The sequence below is a fragment of the Moschus berezovskii genome, chromosome 19 (genome assembly GCF_049115385.1).
Source record: "Moschus berezovskii isolate FMDL1 chromosome 19, NW_MosBer_1.0, whole genome shotgun sequence".
In the NCBI taxonomy this organism is placed as follows: Eukaryota; Metazoa; Chordata; class Mammalia; order Artiodactyla; family Moschidae; genus Moschus; species Moschus berezovskii.
In genome coordinates, this window is record NC_142478.1 from 65287855 (window position 1) to 65305440 (window position 17586).

The following is a 17586-nucleotide window of genomic DNA, read 5'->3' on the forward strand; positions in this document are numbered from 1 at the left end:
GACAAGTCTCATGAACTGCCATCAGCACGCCAGAGACCCAGGAGAGGCATGGCTTGATTCAGTCTCAGTCCAATAGCAAGAGAAAAGAGAAGACGGAGTGAGATATCCTAACTCAAGCACCAGTGAAGAGAAAAGGGTTGAATTCTTCCTTCCTCCACCTCTTGTTTTATTCAGACCCTCAATGGATTGGATAGTGCCCACTCACATTGGGGACCTACAGTGTCCACCAATTCAAAATGTTAATCTCACAGACACACCAGCAATAACAATGTTTAATCTGGCACCCTGTGGCCAGTCAAATCAGCATATAAAATTAATCATCACAATATGATTGAATTGTAGACTTGAGGAAGCAAGTAACAAGCCAATCTGGTCACATCCTTATTACCCTGAAGAAGTGATGTTTGAGCCAGATCTGGAATTTTAACCGGTTTAAATGGACAAAATTGGAGGAAAGAATGTTGTAGGTGAAGGCAGTGGCATGTGCAGTGGCATCAGGTAGAAAGGAACAGTGTTGGAAACAAGAAAGTTCACTGAGCTTGAATAGCAAAGAACATGAGTGTGAGGTGAGGGGCAGGGCGGCCTTGCCAAGCTCGAAGCACCAGGGTCTATAGTTGCATCAGCCCCTCTGCTGGGGTCACAGGCTCTCCATAGCTGGGGACAGTGAATGAAGTCCACTTGGAGGTGTTAAAAGTGAACACATAAGTAACCTAACTCCTTTCAAGTCCTTTTTTTGGTTTCCTTTCCAGAACACCAAGACTCGCGCTAACTTTGGCTCCCGCCCGTTTGCCTACGCTGAAGGGCAGGCCCACCGCAACGCTGCTGACCTGTGCACTGACCTGGCCGAGGAAATCAGTGCTAACTTCGAGGCCCTGCCTTTTGCCATGGCCTCTGACAGTGATAATGATGCTGGCACCAGTATTGCATCAGACCCGGGCACTCACGGGCCACCATGCCGAATTGCTGCTGTAGCCACTGCTCAGCAACGTAAGCTGCCTCTCCTCAGGGTCCACCTGCTTCCTAGAAATGCAAATGCTGTTAATTCCATAAACCCATTTAGCTTGGACATACTCCAGTGCCCACTGGTAATGGGGTAATAGGCCCAGATAAAATAGGGAGCCAGGAGGAAGCCTGGTGGTCTGGAGAGTCCATCCCCCACATATAGGAAGTTTGCCACTACTCAGAACCAACAGAATATTGCCACATGGAAATGCAGGCCTGAAAGATTGTCCGCTTTTTATGAGACAGCTAAGAACCACAGAATTTTATATAAAATCTCCAAATTTTAAATGTTAATCATTTTTAAACTGATTTAAAACGGAAGCCATCAAAGAATAATAAAATGTTAACTGTGGAATCTAAGTGGTAGATGTATAGGTGTGCACTAAAAACATTCCTGATTATTTGAAAAATCTCTTAAGAAGATTGAATAAAAATGAGCTTCAAGACATGAGATGTCTGCAACCATATTTGGCCCTTGGGATACTGGTTTGAAAATTGTTTTAAGAGTCTGTTTAATTCTTTATCTTGTTGAAGAACCATCCAAAGTCTTCTTTGAGTTGAATGAATTATATCCATATAAACTATTTTAGGATTCAAGGAAACTGTAGACGATTAGTTATTCCTTGACTCTGTGGTTTAAAATTCCTCTAAGAACTAAGAGTCTTTATATCTCACAAATTAAAAGAATCTTGGCCGTCCATGGATGAGTTCATATGCCCTTGCCTAGAATTCACTGTCACTGTGCTTTGTTACAGAATATGATAGTGATACTTCCTGTCATTATAAAGTGGAGCTCAGCTATGAGAATTTCATCACCTCCGGCCCAGACCCCCACCCGCCCCCCATTGCAGATGACGAAAGTGATGACGATGACGACGATGACATCCCACAGGTAAGAGCCCCACAGCGGTCGCTTAGCTCCCTGGTAATGAAGACAAGCCACGAGGAATATTTTGATCTGAACATGCAAAACTGAAGTCTTTATGCTTTCAGTTATATCATTGTGTTTGGACAGTAATTGGGGTATTCATTTTTCTAAACCACGTATCAATAGCTGTGTCTGTTTGGCTCCACGGCCCAGCAGCAATCTGGATGTTGGATAAAGAGTTACTTTGATGGCAATTCAGCAGTGAAGTTTGGGATCATGTGAAGTGTTCATATGGCTTTAGAAGGAAAGGAAGAACTCACCCCAAGCCAGCTGTTGCCTCCCCTTGCCTCTGAGGGTGTAGTTAGTTTGGTGGTCTGCATTGTGTATTTCTGCCACTGGCATTTGAGGGGGGCGAAGACCTCAGGGGTGAAAGCCATAGTAAGTCAGGGAAGGATGCAAGGTGTTCTTTCTCCATTCACATTTGCCTTCTCCTTCCAGGAGGACCACTACGCCCTTCTGGTGAAAGCCTGGGAGACCAAGGTTTTTCCTACTATCCGAAGACGGTTCCGCAATGAAGCAGAGCGGAAATCAGGACTGGACCAGATAAAGGGTGCTTTACAACTAGGTCTGGTGCTTTATGTTTTCCTGTGGAATCCACTTCATGGCTTGAAGAGATGTGTTTACATGGAACTCAGGGAATAAATCAGAAAAGAGGGGCTCATCTAAAGTTGGGCCAGACTTAATAGTGTCCTCTTCTTGAACTTTGTGGTCTTTTGCTTTCTTTGCCAGGCTTTTCTTTGCTTGTCAGTTCTGCTCAATATTTTGAGTTGATGGGCTGTTAGAATGAAGCTGGCATTGTTATACCAAGGTACTGGATGGCCTGGTGGTTAATAGCTTGGGCTCTGACGTCACACCTGTGCTATTACCAGCTCTGTGACCTTGGGAGAGTTACTTAACCTTTCTCGACTTCCCTCACCTTTCAAATGGAACCAGTAATGTTATGAAAGATTAAAGAACTGACACAGATAAAGCTCCTAAGAACAGTTTCTGGCACATAGTAGGCATCCATGGAACTTCACTGGAAGCCTAGTGGTTAGGACTCTGAGCTTCCACTGCATGGGGCACAGGTTCAATCCCTGGTTGGAGATCCTGTATGCCATGTAGTCTGACCAAAAATAAATGTCACAGTAATGATGATGGTGAGATTTTTCATCCACTGGGCACATAAAATACAACGGAGTTTGACTACAGACAGTGAATTATTAGTGAGTCTTAAATGCAGATAGCTGATTTCTGTTTTAAGGCTTTTTCTAATCTGTGAAACACCTGCTTTGTGAGATGCAGAAATGCCTTTTTCTAAGAGGCACAGCCGCCCTTCCCTCAGAGCATCAGATCAGGTTTTCTGTCATCATCATGGCAGTCAGAGATGGTGTAAGGAGACAGTACTTGCTCTTCCTCTTTTCACTTTTGTCCTGACTGAGACTAGGAACAAATAAGGAGAAAAACCACCCAAAGACCTTTATTTCTTGACCTACTAATACACTGAATCCCTGATTTCCAGTGATAGCTGAGTAATTCCTTTTTCTCAGATTGGTGCCAGGACTAATCAGTACATGTATGTGTGTGTGTGTGTGTTTTGCGGCGGGGGTTTGTTTATCGTTTTTTCTCCCACTGAGAAACAGGAACAGAGCAAATTTCAGTACTGGATAGAAGAAGTTGATGGAGCTCTTAAATAAGCAACCTATGTCAGTTGTAGCAATAATCAAACACAGTACAAGAATGTCTAAAGTAAGAAAAAAATACAGCACTACCCTCACTTTCTTCTTCCTCTCCATTTGTCCTGTAGTTTGTTCTCTTGACTTAACTAAAATGAAATGACTGCATAATAATGTACAATCATTTTTAAGATGAATATGTTCAGTCTTTCCTTTTCTTTTTCTGGTTATACTTCCCAGCAGTGCTACAGGGGGTGCTCCCTGTACCTTTACACACTTGAGTTTGTGTTTCTGTGGGAGAGATTTGAGAGTTTCTTAGAAGTAGGGCATTGAGTATTTTAAACTTGATAGACACTGTACAATTACCATTCCCAAAAGGCTGCCTACTCCCATGAATTCCCCTTCTGTCTTCATGCTAGGAATGAGTCAGTGTCATGATTGTACTGAAGATCGTGTGCTCTCTGGAGGGTTACCAGTTCTGTTCTGTCTTTCAGGCATGGTGGATATTGCCCGGCAGACGGTTGAATTCCTCTACGAGGAGAATGGTGGCATCCCAAGAGACCTTTATCTTCCCACCATTGAAGACATTAAAGATGAAGCGAACAAGTTCACGATTGATAAAGTTCGAAAAGGTTTTGCTTCCCCCCCTTTCCTTCTTCTTTGAAACTTACCCTGAAATGAGAAGTTGAGTTTTCCCACACAAGAGTTTGAGCAGGCAGCTGCTGGTTCTCCTAGGGTGACTGTCTTCACTCTGAGGGATTTGAGCTCTCCTGAGCTCTCCCTTGTGAGGCCCTTGGCTCCCTGGTGGGGAAACTGGATGCTTGTCTGGCCTCTCGGGGCCTCTTGCACTTTCCCAGAATCTGTTGCATGAGCAGGGTGAGACAGAACACTTGAAGACAAAGAAGTGGGGCATGGTTGGAGGATTGCAGATAGGCCTCTCAGGCTTAATCCTGGCTGTGCAGCTAATGAACCATGAATATGTTGTTGTACTATGTTTTTAGAATTTTATAGAAGGTATATATTCATTTGATTTAAAATCTGTTGCAGATTTTGAGGAAACAAAAATACAGAAAAGCACAAAAAAGAATCTAAAACCACTCATTATTAGACTTTCACAAAAATGTCAGAACCTCATTGGCACAGGCAGGCATATATATTTACTTTTCTGTTTTGACTCCTCTTTGAGAGAAAAACTTCAGACCATAAAACTCACCCTTTTAAAGTATATACCGTTCAGTGGTTTTAGTATGTTCACAAAGTTGTGCAGCCTCCAAACCATTGCCTCTGATTCCAGAACATTTTCATCCCCTGAAATGAATCCTGTACTCTCAACACTCCCATTCCTCCTTCCTTCTAGCCCCTGGCAACCAGTGATCTACTTTCTACCTCCTATCTCTATAGATTTGTCTAGTCTGGACATTTCATAAAAAATGGAATCATACAGTGTGTGGTCTTTGTGTCTGGCCTCTTTCACATGGAATTCTTTTTCAGCATTCATCCTTGTTGTAGCTCATGTTGGTACTTCCTTTTTTATGGCAAAGTAATATTCCATTGTACAGATAATACCCCGTTTTGTTTGTCCATTCATCAATTGATGGTGACCTGGGTGATTTCTACCTTTTGGCCATCATGAATAATGCTGCTGTGAACATTTGAGTACATGTTTTTGTGTGGGTGTGTCTTCATTCCTCTTGGGTATATATGTAGAAGTGGAATCACTGGATCATATGGTAATTTTATGTTTAACCTTTTGAGGAACAGCCAAATGGTTTTCCAAAGTGATTACACCATTTTACATTCCCATCAGCATGTATAAGGATTCCAATTTCTCTACATCCTGGCCAGCACTTACTATTATCTGTCTTTTGATGATAGCCATCTTAATAGATGTAAAGTGTGGTATCTCACTATGGCTTTGGGTTGCATTTCTCTAAAAACGAATGATGTTGAACATGTTTTCATGCATATCTTTTCTCTTTGGAAAAATAGTTATTCAGATCTGCTTGTTTTTTAGTTGGCTTTTTATTGTTGAATTGCCAGAGTTCTCACAGAACTTTATTATTTTCCAGACCAAGCTGTGTTCCTTTGGGACTATAACTAAATTGAGGGTATTGGTAAATGCTGGAGAGTTTATTTGTACCCTAAAATATATAGGGTCCCAACATGTTAATGCTACTTTCTCCTGAAAAATCTTCTCGCCTCTACCTTTCTCAGGTCTCACGGTAGTAACCCGTTCTCCAGACAGCAATAACGTAGCCAGCAGCACTGTTGGAACTGCCCTGCCAAAATTTGCTATCCGAGGGATGCTGAAAACCTTTGGGCTTCATGGAGTTGTCTTAGATGTTGATTCAGTGAGTGAACAGCCTTTTATGTACACTGAGACTTTCATGCCCAGGCCTCCAAGTATCTTAAAAAGTGATTATACAGATAGATTACTCTTCAGAGTCAGGATAAAGAAACCATACTGAGTGCTGTCATGCCAGATGACTTGCTTGAGATTTTCTCAGGGGCCCAGATCAGAGTTGATGTTAGAGTGTAAGCTGTTAACTTTCGGTGCTGTCCGTAACTTCAGACCACACTGCTACTGCAGGGTTTTGGGTTTTTTTTTTCCATCAGCCATGTTCAATCTGCCCTTGCCTTATATCTACCAAGTTCCAAGGGAAAATTCTCCTGTTGGCCTTGTTGAATGGACAATCTGTCATTGTCACAGTTTTTATACAGATTGAAAGAAATAGTTTTGTTGATCACATCATGTTACTCGTTCTCACAAGCCTTGATTTCCCCGTCTATAAAATGTGTATATTAAACTAGATCAGTTGTTTTCTTTTCGGCTTTGCAGAACCCTCTCAAGGGGGTGGAGGTGGCAGAGGGGAAGGAATAGAAGAGAGTAAGGGCTGTACCAAAGCTTTCTTTTGAAAACAGAGTCCTGTTTGAAGGCTGTGATCCTTAGGTTACATATATGTGCTTGCATTTATGCTTCCCATGCAGGAAAAAGTGAAGAAATAATACATAGATCAAGCCTAGAAGTCACAGATTAAGAAGTAGCTAGCACCACATAGATAAGCTTCATTATCTGTCTGTCTACAGATACAGATAATGTTAGTTATCACTGATGCTTTGAAATGAGAGGATTTACATCTTTAACTGACTCCGTTTTACCAGACCATAACTTAAATCATGACATTTTAAAGAGAAGCTATTGACTGGTGGTTTACTAAGGTGAACTTCCAAGTAGAAAATTCCCTCAGTAATATCTCCCACTCCTTTCTGATACAAACTTCTGACTCTGGTTATCAGAAAGTATGTAACTGACAATATATTTCAGCAATGGAAATGTATGCCAGGAAAATTACAAAAATAGAAATTTGTTAAAGTAATAATTCTGGTATTTCTTAAGTAGTCTGATTCCCTTTGTTTTAATAGTAATCCCTAAATAAAGATTAAAATAAAGGGAATCAGACTACTTAAGAAATACCAGAATTATTACTTTAAAAAGTAATAGTATTGTTTGTTATTACTTTAAATAAAATAGTAATCCCTAAATAAAGATTGGGCTTCCCTGGTGGCTCAGATGGTAAAGAATCTATCTGAAATGTGAGAGACCAGGTTTGATCCCTGGGTCAGGAAGATCCCCTGAAGAAGGGAATGGCTACCCACTCCAGTATTCTTGCCTGGAGAATCCCGTGGACAAAGGAGCCTGGCAGGCAACAGTCCTTGAGGTCACAAAGAGTCAGACACGACTGAATGACTAACACACACAAAGAAAGATTACATTTCTACTGGAATCCAGAATGCACATGCATGAGCTTACTTTTTTAAAATTACTAGCAATAAAATAAAGCTATCAGACTAATCTCTGCTTTTACAAAATTAACATAAAACCAATGAATATAAATTTTACCTGGCAACAATGTATGTTGAACTGTTACAGAAATATAGCACTATTCTCTTTAAATTTCTGACTCCTGGTTACATTAAAGTTCTTTGATTTATTGTACCAATTAAAATTCTCAAGCAGCTATACTCCAATAACAATTTTTAAAAATTTACCAACTGGTATGAAACGAGTTGACTCACTGGAAAAGGCTCTGATGCTAGGAAAGGTTGGGGGCAGGAGGAGAAGGAGACGACAGAGAATGAGATGGCTGGATGGCATCACCGACTCTGTGGACATGAGTTTGAGTGAACTCCGGGAGTTGGTGATGGACAGGGAGGCCTGGCGTGCTATGATTCGTGGGGTCGCGGAGAGTCGGACACAACTGAGCGACTGAACTGAACTGAACTGAACTGATGAAGAAACTAAACACACTATCCAGGTGTCTTTGGACTTTTAGACTCAATAAATGACATGAAACTAGCATTTTAGACTCAATAAATGACATGAAACTAGCATTTACTTCTATAAAAGTTTGGTACCTGTACACATACATAAGTATTTTAAAAATTGGGAAACAAACCAGTACTCAAAAAACAAATAGACATTTCTTTTTTCTGTTGTAGGTCAATGAACTGGTTCAGGTAGAAACGTACCTCCGAAGTGAAGGTGTGCTGGTCCGATACTGGTATCCTATTGATATGTTGGAAAGGCCCCCTGCAGGCTACAGAAGGACTGCCACCAATGGGCTCGTCACACTGGACAATACCAACCTCCAAATTCACAGGTAAGGGAATTCCCTGGCGGCCCAGTGGTTAGGACTGAGCACTTTCACTGCCAAGGCCCCAGGATCAATCCCTGGTCGGGGAACTAAAATTCCACAAGCCATGTGGTATGGCCAAAAAAATTTTTTTTAAAAAGCATAGGTAAAGTTGAGCCCTTCTTTCTAAGCAAGTCACAGAAATCCACTTACTGTGTTTTGTCACATGTGCTAGTCATCGTTGACAAAGAAGACTTTTCTTTCAAAGTTGACCGAGTCAGAGGCAGCTAGTAAAGATAATAGTGAGATAGCAGGTTAGGAAGAAGAGGCGCAGGATCCAGTGTCCCCTGGCCTGAGCCATGGGTGCTCAGCTGTCATTGGGTGATGGAAGTGCGTCCAGAGATTTGGAGAGTGTGGAAAAAGTCTAAAGACTAAAGTGAATCAAGAAGAGACACCTAGGAACTTCCCAGATGGTCCAGTGGTTAAGACTCTTCCAGTGCAAGGTACATGGGTTCTATCCCTGGTAGGGGATCTAAGATCCCGCATGGTACATAGCCTAGAAAAAAGAGAGACAGCTAAGAGGAGTCTAGGCACTGTGTGAGCCGGCAGCTCGTTTTCGTTAATCTGACAATGAAATCCTTGAACCCTGCTTTGTGCCTAACACCCTGTGGGGGTCTCTAAGAAGAAAGTGTCTGCCTTCCGTGGGTTAACTCCTAAAAACCTGGCAGAATTCCCTCACATACACCTGTGAATTCCTTCTTTCAGTTAAAAAAATTCTCACAACAGTTCAGAAGAGAATATAATAGTAAATGGAGCTCTCTGATAAGTTTCCATAAGCTGTTTTCATACCATTCATCCATTAACATTATAACTTCTGATTTTATTGTCAGTTTTGAAGCAGCTTGAGTCTATCTCCAGCATAGACCTCTCCTTGGAACACCAGATACACGTATTCAGCTGCCTCCTTGCCATCTCCACTCAGATATTTCATCACCCCATGTGGGTGGTCTGAAGTTTCAATGTGACAGTCAAATTCACGAGACCCAGATAGGCTGTACGTGGCACTAGCTTCACCTAGGTCCAGGATGGGTCACACAGCATGCCACAGGGCGGTGTCATGCATGTGTTTCAGCAGGAGTCAGAGTCACCCACACAGAAGTTCAAGGGCTCTTCTCTCACCCAGTGACAACCCAGGTGTCACATGGCCATGTTCACGTGGTGACTGAACAGCCCCATGCCCAAAATAGAACTCAGCATCTTTTGTAACAACTCCACAAGCATAGCTTCCAGGGATTTTAGCAAGAGGCACGCCCCATTGGTAAGAGTCACCGTTTTCTGGAAAGCCCTGAAACCATCACCTTCTACCAAGAAGCTCTTCTTCCAGTCTTCTCAGTGCAGCTTGCCAATGGGGGCTTGTCATGACCATAAACAGGGTGCCTGGTAATATTGCTGATATTCGGGAGTTCCCTAGCAGTCCAATGGTTAGGACTCAGTGCTTTCGCTGCCAGAGCCCGGGTTCAGCCCCTGGTCAGGGAACTAAGATCCCGCATGCAGTGAGGTATGACCCAAAAAAAAACCTAAATGTGGCTTTTTGTTTTGTTTAAAACACAAGTGTCTAACTTGGAGCACAGAACATGAGGCCAGCGAAGCCTGAGATGTGGCCCTTTCTCTTCAGGAGCCCACGGCCCACCCAATGTGGTGGCCGGAGCGTCAGAGCTCAGCACCTCCCCCACCCTTCCCTTGCAGGGAGCTGCTGCGCTGCGAGGCCGCACTTGCCAGGTTGTACTGCCGCATGGCCCTGCTCAACATCTTCGCCCCCAAGCTGCCTCACCTGTTTACCCGCCTCTTCCACATCCCTGCCATCCGGGATATTACCCTGGAGCACCTGCAGCTGCTGTCCAATCAGCTCCTCGCTCCTCCCCTCCCAGGTAAACCTTGGCTTTGCCGCTGTGACTGTGACCCCAAACCCAGGACAGAATCGCCCTAAGGGTGAGCCAGGCGCTGAGCAGGAGGTGTGCGTGGTGTCCTCATTCTCCACGCGAGGATTCCCATCACAGGCCCTTTAGACTTAATATAGATAAGCAGCATGAGGAGATTGCTAACCTGTTAAGCATTCATTGAGCTTCCCAGACTAATCATGGATCAAGGAAAATAATGTATTTATGAAATCTAGTCACTGTAGTGACTAGTTGTCACAGGCATTCTGTTTGGTGGGTAAAGAAAATGCCCTTGACATCAGATGCCACCCAAGAGACCTAACTGATTCATCGTCACCTCAGGCAGAGCTGTTTTGGTTGACCAGCCTGTGTGCATCAGCTCAGCTTGGGGCCCTTGTGGTGTGGTGCTCTCTGGTGAACACTGATGACTCTGCTCTCAGCCCGGTTGAAGACCAGAGGGCCCCTGCTGTCTTCTGGCACGTTGGCCTCCAGCCTGTTCCCCTTGACCTCTTAGCAACTGCAATGGGAGCAGGAGTGAAAGGGCAGATGGCATTCTAAGCCTAGAGGATATCTCACAGCCCTGGGGTCCCAGCCAGTGCCCTTGTGAACGACATCTCCAGAGGCCGACTTTAGCATGTGGGGTCCACTGGCCCACCCCCAAGAACTTAGAGGCTCCAAAACAGACCTGAAAAACTTCCAAGTGCTGTGGAAGAAGCTTTATCACAATGACTAACTTGGGTTATAAAATCCACTCTCAGCTACCCTGGTGGTTCCTAACGGTAGTAGGCTGACCTAAGGCAGCCAGTAGGTCAGGCTGTGGGAACCACTGAATCCTCTTTTACATGCTTGATAGACCTGGGCCTCCACTCAAATTTAGGAAACAGTTTTGTAGCTTGAGAAAGCAAATATTTAAAGACCACTGAATTCCTGAATCCCACCCTGGAGGATCTGATTGGTAACATCTATTATCCAAGATCTAAAGCCAAGCTAACTCATTCCAGTTTTCCAGATGGGTCACGACTCGTTGCTACTTAGGATCTCACAGCCCTGGGCTGCTCTGATCCTCATCACCTGTGTTTCCTTTTCCATCCCCAGACGGCACCATCAGCTCCAGCTCCATCCTCTTGGCGCAGTCCCTACAGCACTGTGTCCATTCCCAGAACTGCTCAGCCACAGACCTCTTCTACCAGGGCAGCTCCCAGACAGTGCGAGAGTGGCTCAACGTGGCCATCACGCGGACCCTGCACCAGGGCGAGGAGAGCCTTCTGGAGCTGACCAAACAGATCTGCTCTTTCCTGCAGGTGAAAGTCCAAAGCTCTGACATCCCTGAACTACGATTACAGGTTCTAATTGGAAATCTTACTGGCTGGCTAAAAATGACACTTTCTTGGTGATTCCCTGGTGGCTCATTGATAAAGAATCTGCCTACCAATGCAGGAGACATGGGTTTGATTCCTGATCCAGAAGGATTTCATGTGCCATGGAGCAGCTAAGCTCGTGCTCCACAATTACTGAGCCTGTGTTTTTCAACCCGGGAGCCACAACTACTGAAGCCCGAGTGCCCTAGAGCCTGTGCTCTGCAACAAGAGAAGCCACCACAATGAGAAGCCCACACACCGCAACTAGAGAGTAGTCCCTGCTCTCCACAACTAGAGGAAAAGCCCCCTTGGCAATAAAGACCCAGCACAGCAAAAAAATAAATAATTAAAAAAAAAATAACACTTATTTCCCCAAGCCCCCACCTCACTAGCCTCCTTTTCTCTGCAGCTCCCCTACCTTGTCTGATCCATGTGTCCTTCCTCCCAGAGGGCTCTTTTGTCCTCCTGATCTTGTTAAAGTGCATGTATTATATATTGGCTCTCCCTTGCCTGGGAGCTGGGAAGATGAAATGCCCTCTTGTGTTGAATCTGTGGTTTTCCCTGTTCAATGTCTCTGCAGACAGCACCAGAGCAGTTCCCCTCAGAAGAGTTTCCGATTTCCGAGTCCAAAGTCAACATGGACGTCAATTTCCCCGGGGCAGCTTTCGTCGTCGTATCTTGCAAAGAAAGTCAGTCTGGATTCCGCAAAGAGTAAGTTACCTGACTCCAGCAGATGGTGACAGGGAGAGAAAAAGTCAGACAGATTCTGGTGAAACTTACAGAAAAAGAAAACGCATTGCTTTTATTCTTTAATGCATACTGTACTTGAAAATGATTTACAGTTCTTCCCTAATTTCCATGTTTTAGAAATTAGTCTGTATGAAGAATGACCTTCTAAAACGTGGTGGGGATGACATGTGTGCCCAGTTCTCACCTCCCTTCTCCCAACAAAGTGTCTGTTGACCTGGCTGAACTCTGCTCAATTTCATACCTCCTCTTCAGTTCCTCTCTGTACAAGGCACCATGGGCACGGGTGCTGGTGTATGGGCTGGGCCACAAAGTGAAGCGAAATGGCCAGCTGAACCTCATCGAGGCCGTCTGTTACCCGCGGGACGCATCTCCGGCCAACACAGGGCTCACACCACCTCCCACCACCAACCAGTACCCTTCTGTGATCCTCTCCACAGACAAAGTCCACATCAAACTGGGTAAGTCTCTGAATTAGCTCATGATAATAAGAACAGCCTTGAAGTCATTCTCTGCTTTCCTTCTTTGTGAAAATTGAAAGGATTTTCTACCTTGCTGTGTTCCCGTTTCCCATGGGTGAAGAATAGGACTGCTTGGGGCAGTGTACTTCAGAGACAGTAAATGAAAAGTTGTCCCTTTCCTGCCCAGGGAAGGCCTGGCAGATGTTGCCCGAATGACAGGGGAGATTTCGTCTCCTTTCTCAAGTGTGTGCTGGGTACATGCTGTTTAGAACAACCTGAACAGTGCAGTCCCATCACTTAGCTATAACCATCCTGGCTGGTCTTCCTCAAGTTCTCATTAACATTGAGTTCTCTCGGGTATACTGTGGCATGGCCCTCAGTGATCGTCCGCTCCCCACGTAAGTGATAAACAAAAGGTAGTGGCCAGGCTGGGAGGCTCACGTCTCCCTGGCATTCTTTGTTAAGACTTTGTCGGTTTGGACTGAGCTGAGGGCTTCTCCTCTGTAAATCCTGACACTGTTGCTGGCTGTCTACTTTATATACCGGGGCCAGCTGACTCTGTTTCTGAGTCAGCAAATAGAGGAAGGGAAACCTACTCTCAGACTTCCACTGCATGTCCTTGGCAGGTTGGACAAAAAGACAGACAGGTGCTTGCTGGAAACAGTCATAAAGATGTCTGTGAACTTTCAGCCAAAATTGGGCCTTGGCTTCTGCACAGCCCCAGTCCTGGGGACATTTCATCTTCAGGGAATAAAGTGAAAGAACATTTCTTAAGAGATCTGGTCAATGCTAAACAACTTTATGATCTCTTTTTTTTTTAGGGTCTGTTTTTTCCATTGTATTTTGCCCACATTGTTTTTGAAATTGTGTGTAAGCATAGAAGATCTCTGTCCTACTATCACTCACTAAATAAACGTTCACCCCAAAGTACAGAGCCGTTAGCATGGTTCCTCCTGATCTGGCCAGAGACCCCCGGTAGCCCAGCTTATGGGCTTTTGTTTATTTGTTTGTTGGTTTTAATGTTTTTTAGGACACACTGTGCAGCATATAGGATCTTAGTTCCCTGACCAGCCTCTGCACTGGGAGCGCAGAGTCTTAACCACCAGCCTGCCAGAAAAATCCCCCTCAGCTTACGTGTGATCATTGCTTGCAGAGAGGGTGGGAGTGCAGTTCAGGCTATGAGGGGGTTCTGGCCTCAGAGCCTTTCTCTCTCATCATAGGCAGCTTCAGTCAGATTTAGATCATAGCAGTAATGCAAGGCAGTAAAAAAGAATCAAAGCCCTGGTAGTGCCTGAAGTCTGGGGACCTCCTCACTGGTCTGCTCTGTCAGCCTAAGATAAGCTGATGCTCCCATGGGATTGCAGCCACACCAAGGAGCTGGTTGTTTCTTTACCAAGCCAGGACCATTCCAGTGAAGCATCTCTTAAAGTCTGACTTCCTGTCTCCACATCGAACCATCAGGCTGGGTGGTATCTGACTGACCAGGGGATGTTTATCCTTCCCTGTCCCCTCTATTCCACTCTTACACCAGCAAGTGGACTCCTTGGAGGTCATCCTCCGCTGCTCCTCTGCCTGCAGCAGACTCTGACTGGCAGGTGGGGAGTGAGGTTTCTTCTCACCCCCAGTGCAGGAGTGGACAGGCCCTGTTTCTCTGCTCACACCTGGCAGGTCTTTCTCGCAAGCTAGTTTTGATCAGGTGCTGCCAATCGCAAGCTTTCCTTCCGTGTGCTTCTTCTAGGGGTATCTCCCCCACCCGGAGCCGTGCTGGTATTACACTCCCTGCCCCTCGAGTTCCCCCTGGCAATGGCCTTCGCTGAGCAGCTGCTGTCCTGGAAATCAGAGGATGGCGAAGGGAGAGCTGAAGACGAGCCTGACACCATCCCGACATCTGTCCTCCTGCAAGTGGTGGAGCTGCTCGGTGAGGCCCACCTTCCTCGGGATCAGCCGGGGCAGCTGCTTGGGGGTGGCCACAGCAGCCTGGGGGAGCAATAGCTCTCACGAGCTGCTGTCAAGTGGGCCTGGAGAACTGAGTGGAAGTTAGACTTCCACATCCATGATCTGCAGGGTATTGTTGTTATTTTGAAGGGTGGCATCTAACTAAGAAAACAAGATTAATTTGATCCTGCTTTGCTTTAAAACACAAACATACGCCATCATTGTAACTTTGATTCTATGACAGTGTTCACTTCCATGCCACCTTTCACCTACAAACGTGGTAACAGCTCCTGAAAGGTTAAAGAGAGATTGCATTTAGGCAAAATTCATGGAATGGTAAACTTAAAGAGTTGTGAAAATAGCCTATAAATTGACCTCGAAATTTTTCTAAATATTGAACTTTACTATGTCTGCTTAAGTGGTTAGGGATAAAACATACTGATATCTGCAGTTCATTTTTAAATAATCAAAATCTAGGACAAGTCTTGGAGAAGGAAATGGCAACCCACTCCAGTGTTCTTGCCTGGAGAATCCCAGGGATGGCAGAGCCTCTTGGGCTGCCGTCTATGGGGTCGCATAGAGTCGGACACAACTGAAGCGACTTAGCAGTAGCAGCAGGACAAGTCTATGGATGGATAGAGGGATGGATAGATGTGCAATAAAGCAAACACAGCAAAAGGTTAGTGAGAGAATGTAAGTGGTGTGCATCTAAATATTTACTGTATAAGTTATTCGACTTTTCTGTATTTTTTCATAATATAGTGTCAGAGGGAAAACCATGTTCCAAACTCATATGCCCTCAGGGGTTCAGACAGATGATATGAGAGGAAAGTGATTTGTCACCAACCTATTTAATAACTTTATGAGAAATAAAATACTGATTTGGGAGGTCAGAGCTGTAGAAACTGACTCCATGTAGTCACGTGGCACAGGGGTTAGGGCCACCAGCCGTGGTGTCGGTCTGCCCTGTGAGATTGTGTGACTGTGTAGCAACTGTGTGAGCCCTTTGGCTCTTTGAGCCTGTTTCTTCATCTGTGAAATGAGGATGAAGGATGTATGTTTGTTTTGTGTGGTTGCGGTGAGGGTCTACTCTGTCAGAGCAATGCCAGGTACATAGTAAACTCTGTATAGGTGATTGTTTTAAGTTATGACTGCTTTCATTTGCTTCAGGCAACTTCCTCTGGACCACAGACATGGCAGCCTGCGTGAAGGAGCTGGTTTTCCACCTCCTGGCAGAGCTCCTGCGCACGGTACACAGCCTGGAGCAGAGGAAGCACCCAGCTGGCCTGTCCTCATCCATTGCCCTCCAGCTGAACCCCTGCCTGGCCATGCTGATGGCCCTGCAGTCGGAGCTTCACAAGCTGTACGACGAGGAGACGCAGAGTTGGGTCTCGGGTAGTGCATGCGGAGGCTCGGGGGCCACAGTGGCTGCTGACCAGGGCCGATTCTCGACATATTTCCACGCACTCATGGAGGGCTGCCTGGCTGTGGCCGAGGTGACCCTGCCTACCAACATGAGCGTCACCACCAGCGGGGTGACCTCAGCAACCGCCCCAAACCTCAGCGACTCGTCGTCCTCCTCGTCGTCCTCCCCAGGACAGACGCCGCAGAGCCCCAGCCTCCTGTCCAAGAGGAAGAAAGTCAAGATGAAGCGGGAAAAGGCCTCCTCCTCCGGGAAGCGCCAGTCCTCACGCTCTGTGGACTCGGACCCTGCCGTGCTGAGCATTGGGGGCAGCAAGCCCGAGGATATGCTGTGGTTCCATCGTGCTCTGACCTTGCTCATCATCCTCCGGCATCTCACCAGGAAGGACCCGCAGGGTCTGGGCGTGACAAGTGATGCCATCGCTGACGCCTGCCAGGCCCTGGTGGGCCCCACCGCCCACAGCCGCTTGCTGGTGATCTCTGGGATCCCCACCCACCTGGACGAGGGCATCGTCAGGGGTGCCATCCGCAAGGCCTGCAATGCCCACGGTGGGGTCTTCAAGGACGAGATCTACATCCCCCTGCAGGATGAAGACCCAAAGAAGCCAAAAGATAAGGCCGAGGGGGGCGATGGGAAAGCCGAGCCGGAAAAGACCGTCGGCTTCCCCTGCACGGACAGCTTGGAGGTCAGCACGTCCAGCAGCCTAACCCCCGCCATGAGCATCAGTGCATCCGCGTCCACCAGCCAGGCTTCCATCTGCAGCTCCCAGGGCATCTCGCAGACAGTCAGTGATCTCTCTGCGGATCCATTGCCTGCAGGCCTGGAGCTGCCCATCCCTGCAGGCTTGTTGGAGCCCCATGTGGTGTCCAGCCAGGAGAGCCTGGACATTTCCCTGTGCAGCACCGGCAGCCTGGGCAGCCTGGGGAGCCTGGGCGAGCCATTGGACAACGCAGAAACGGCCTCAGTGTCAGACATGGGCTCCATGTACACAGTCACATCCCTGGACAACCAGCCCCTTGCAGCACGCCCCATCAAAGGCTTCGCGGTCGTGGAGGTCAGCACCTCATGCCTTGGCCATCACTTAACTCACGAGCAGTTAGAATGCCCCTAGCCTCTTTACACCTTCCATTATTGTTTCCTAGGGACTAATAGGTGACGTCGGGGCACTTACGGGGCTGCCTGAGGCAGCTGTTAGCAACAGCAATGATTTATCATGTTGGTTGTCTGTATCTGAGGTCACATCTCTGAGCGTGATGGCAAGTCTGATGTCAGGAAGGAAACACAGCTCATTGCTGGATGTGGGAGGGAGGGAGGCTGAGGGGCTCCAGGGGCTCAACTTTCCTGAGGGGTGGGCTTTATCGAGTGCTTTCCCTCTCGGGCCCCAGTAGCATATTTTTGAGTGGCCTTGGGTTGTTTTAATTATTGCCATCAGCAGGAGTGATCCCCATTGAGCATGTGAGAACAGACTTGCTGTTCTGTTCCTAGTGCCTCCAGGTTTCAGGTGCT

General features: G+C 46.2%; 1 protein-coding gene across 2 annotated transcripts in view; it reads left to right on the plus strand.

Moving 5' to 3' along the window:
• HECTD4 (HECT domain E3 ubiquitin protein ligase 4) overlaps positions 1 to 17586 on the plus strand; it is a 175500-nt gene that overhangs the window by 140682 nt on the left and 17232 nt on the right. For both annotated transcript variants that reach the window (XM_088828234.1, XM_088828233.1), the window contains exons 50-61: positions 750 to 987; positions 1758 to 1894; positions 2369 to 2495; positions 4080 to 4217; positions 5800 to 5936; positions 8086 to 8246; positions 9966 to 10147; positions 11252 to 11457; positions 12095 to 12225; positions 12517 to 12722; positions 14461 to 14640; positions 15828 to 17134. In XM_088828234.1, coding sequence (XP_088684360.1) covers positions 750 to 987; positions 1758 to 1894; positions 2369 to 2495; positions 4080 to 4217; positions 5800 to 5936; positions 8086 to 8246; positions 9966 to 10147; positions 11252 to 11457; positions 12095 to 12225; positions 12517 to 12722; positions 14461 to 14640; positions 15828 to 17134 — 3150 coding nt within the window. The remainder of the gene's footprint in view (positions 1 to 749; positions 988 to 1757; positions 1895 to 2368; positions 2496 to 4079; positions 4218 to 5799; positions 5937 to 8085; positions 8247 to 9965; positions 10148 to 11251; positions 11458 to 12094; positions 12226 to 12516; positions 12723 to 14460; positions 14641 to 15827; positions 17135 to 17586) is intronic.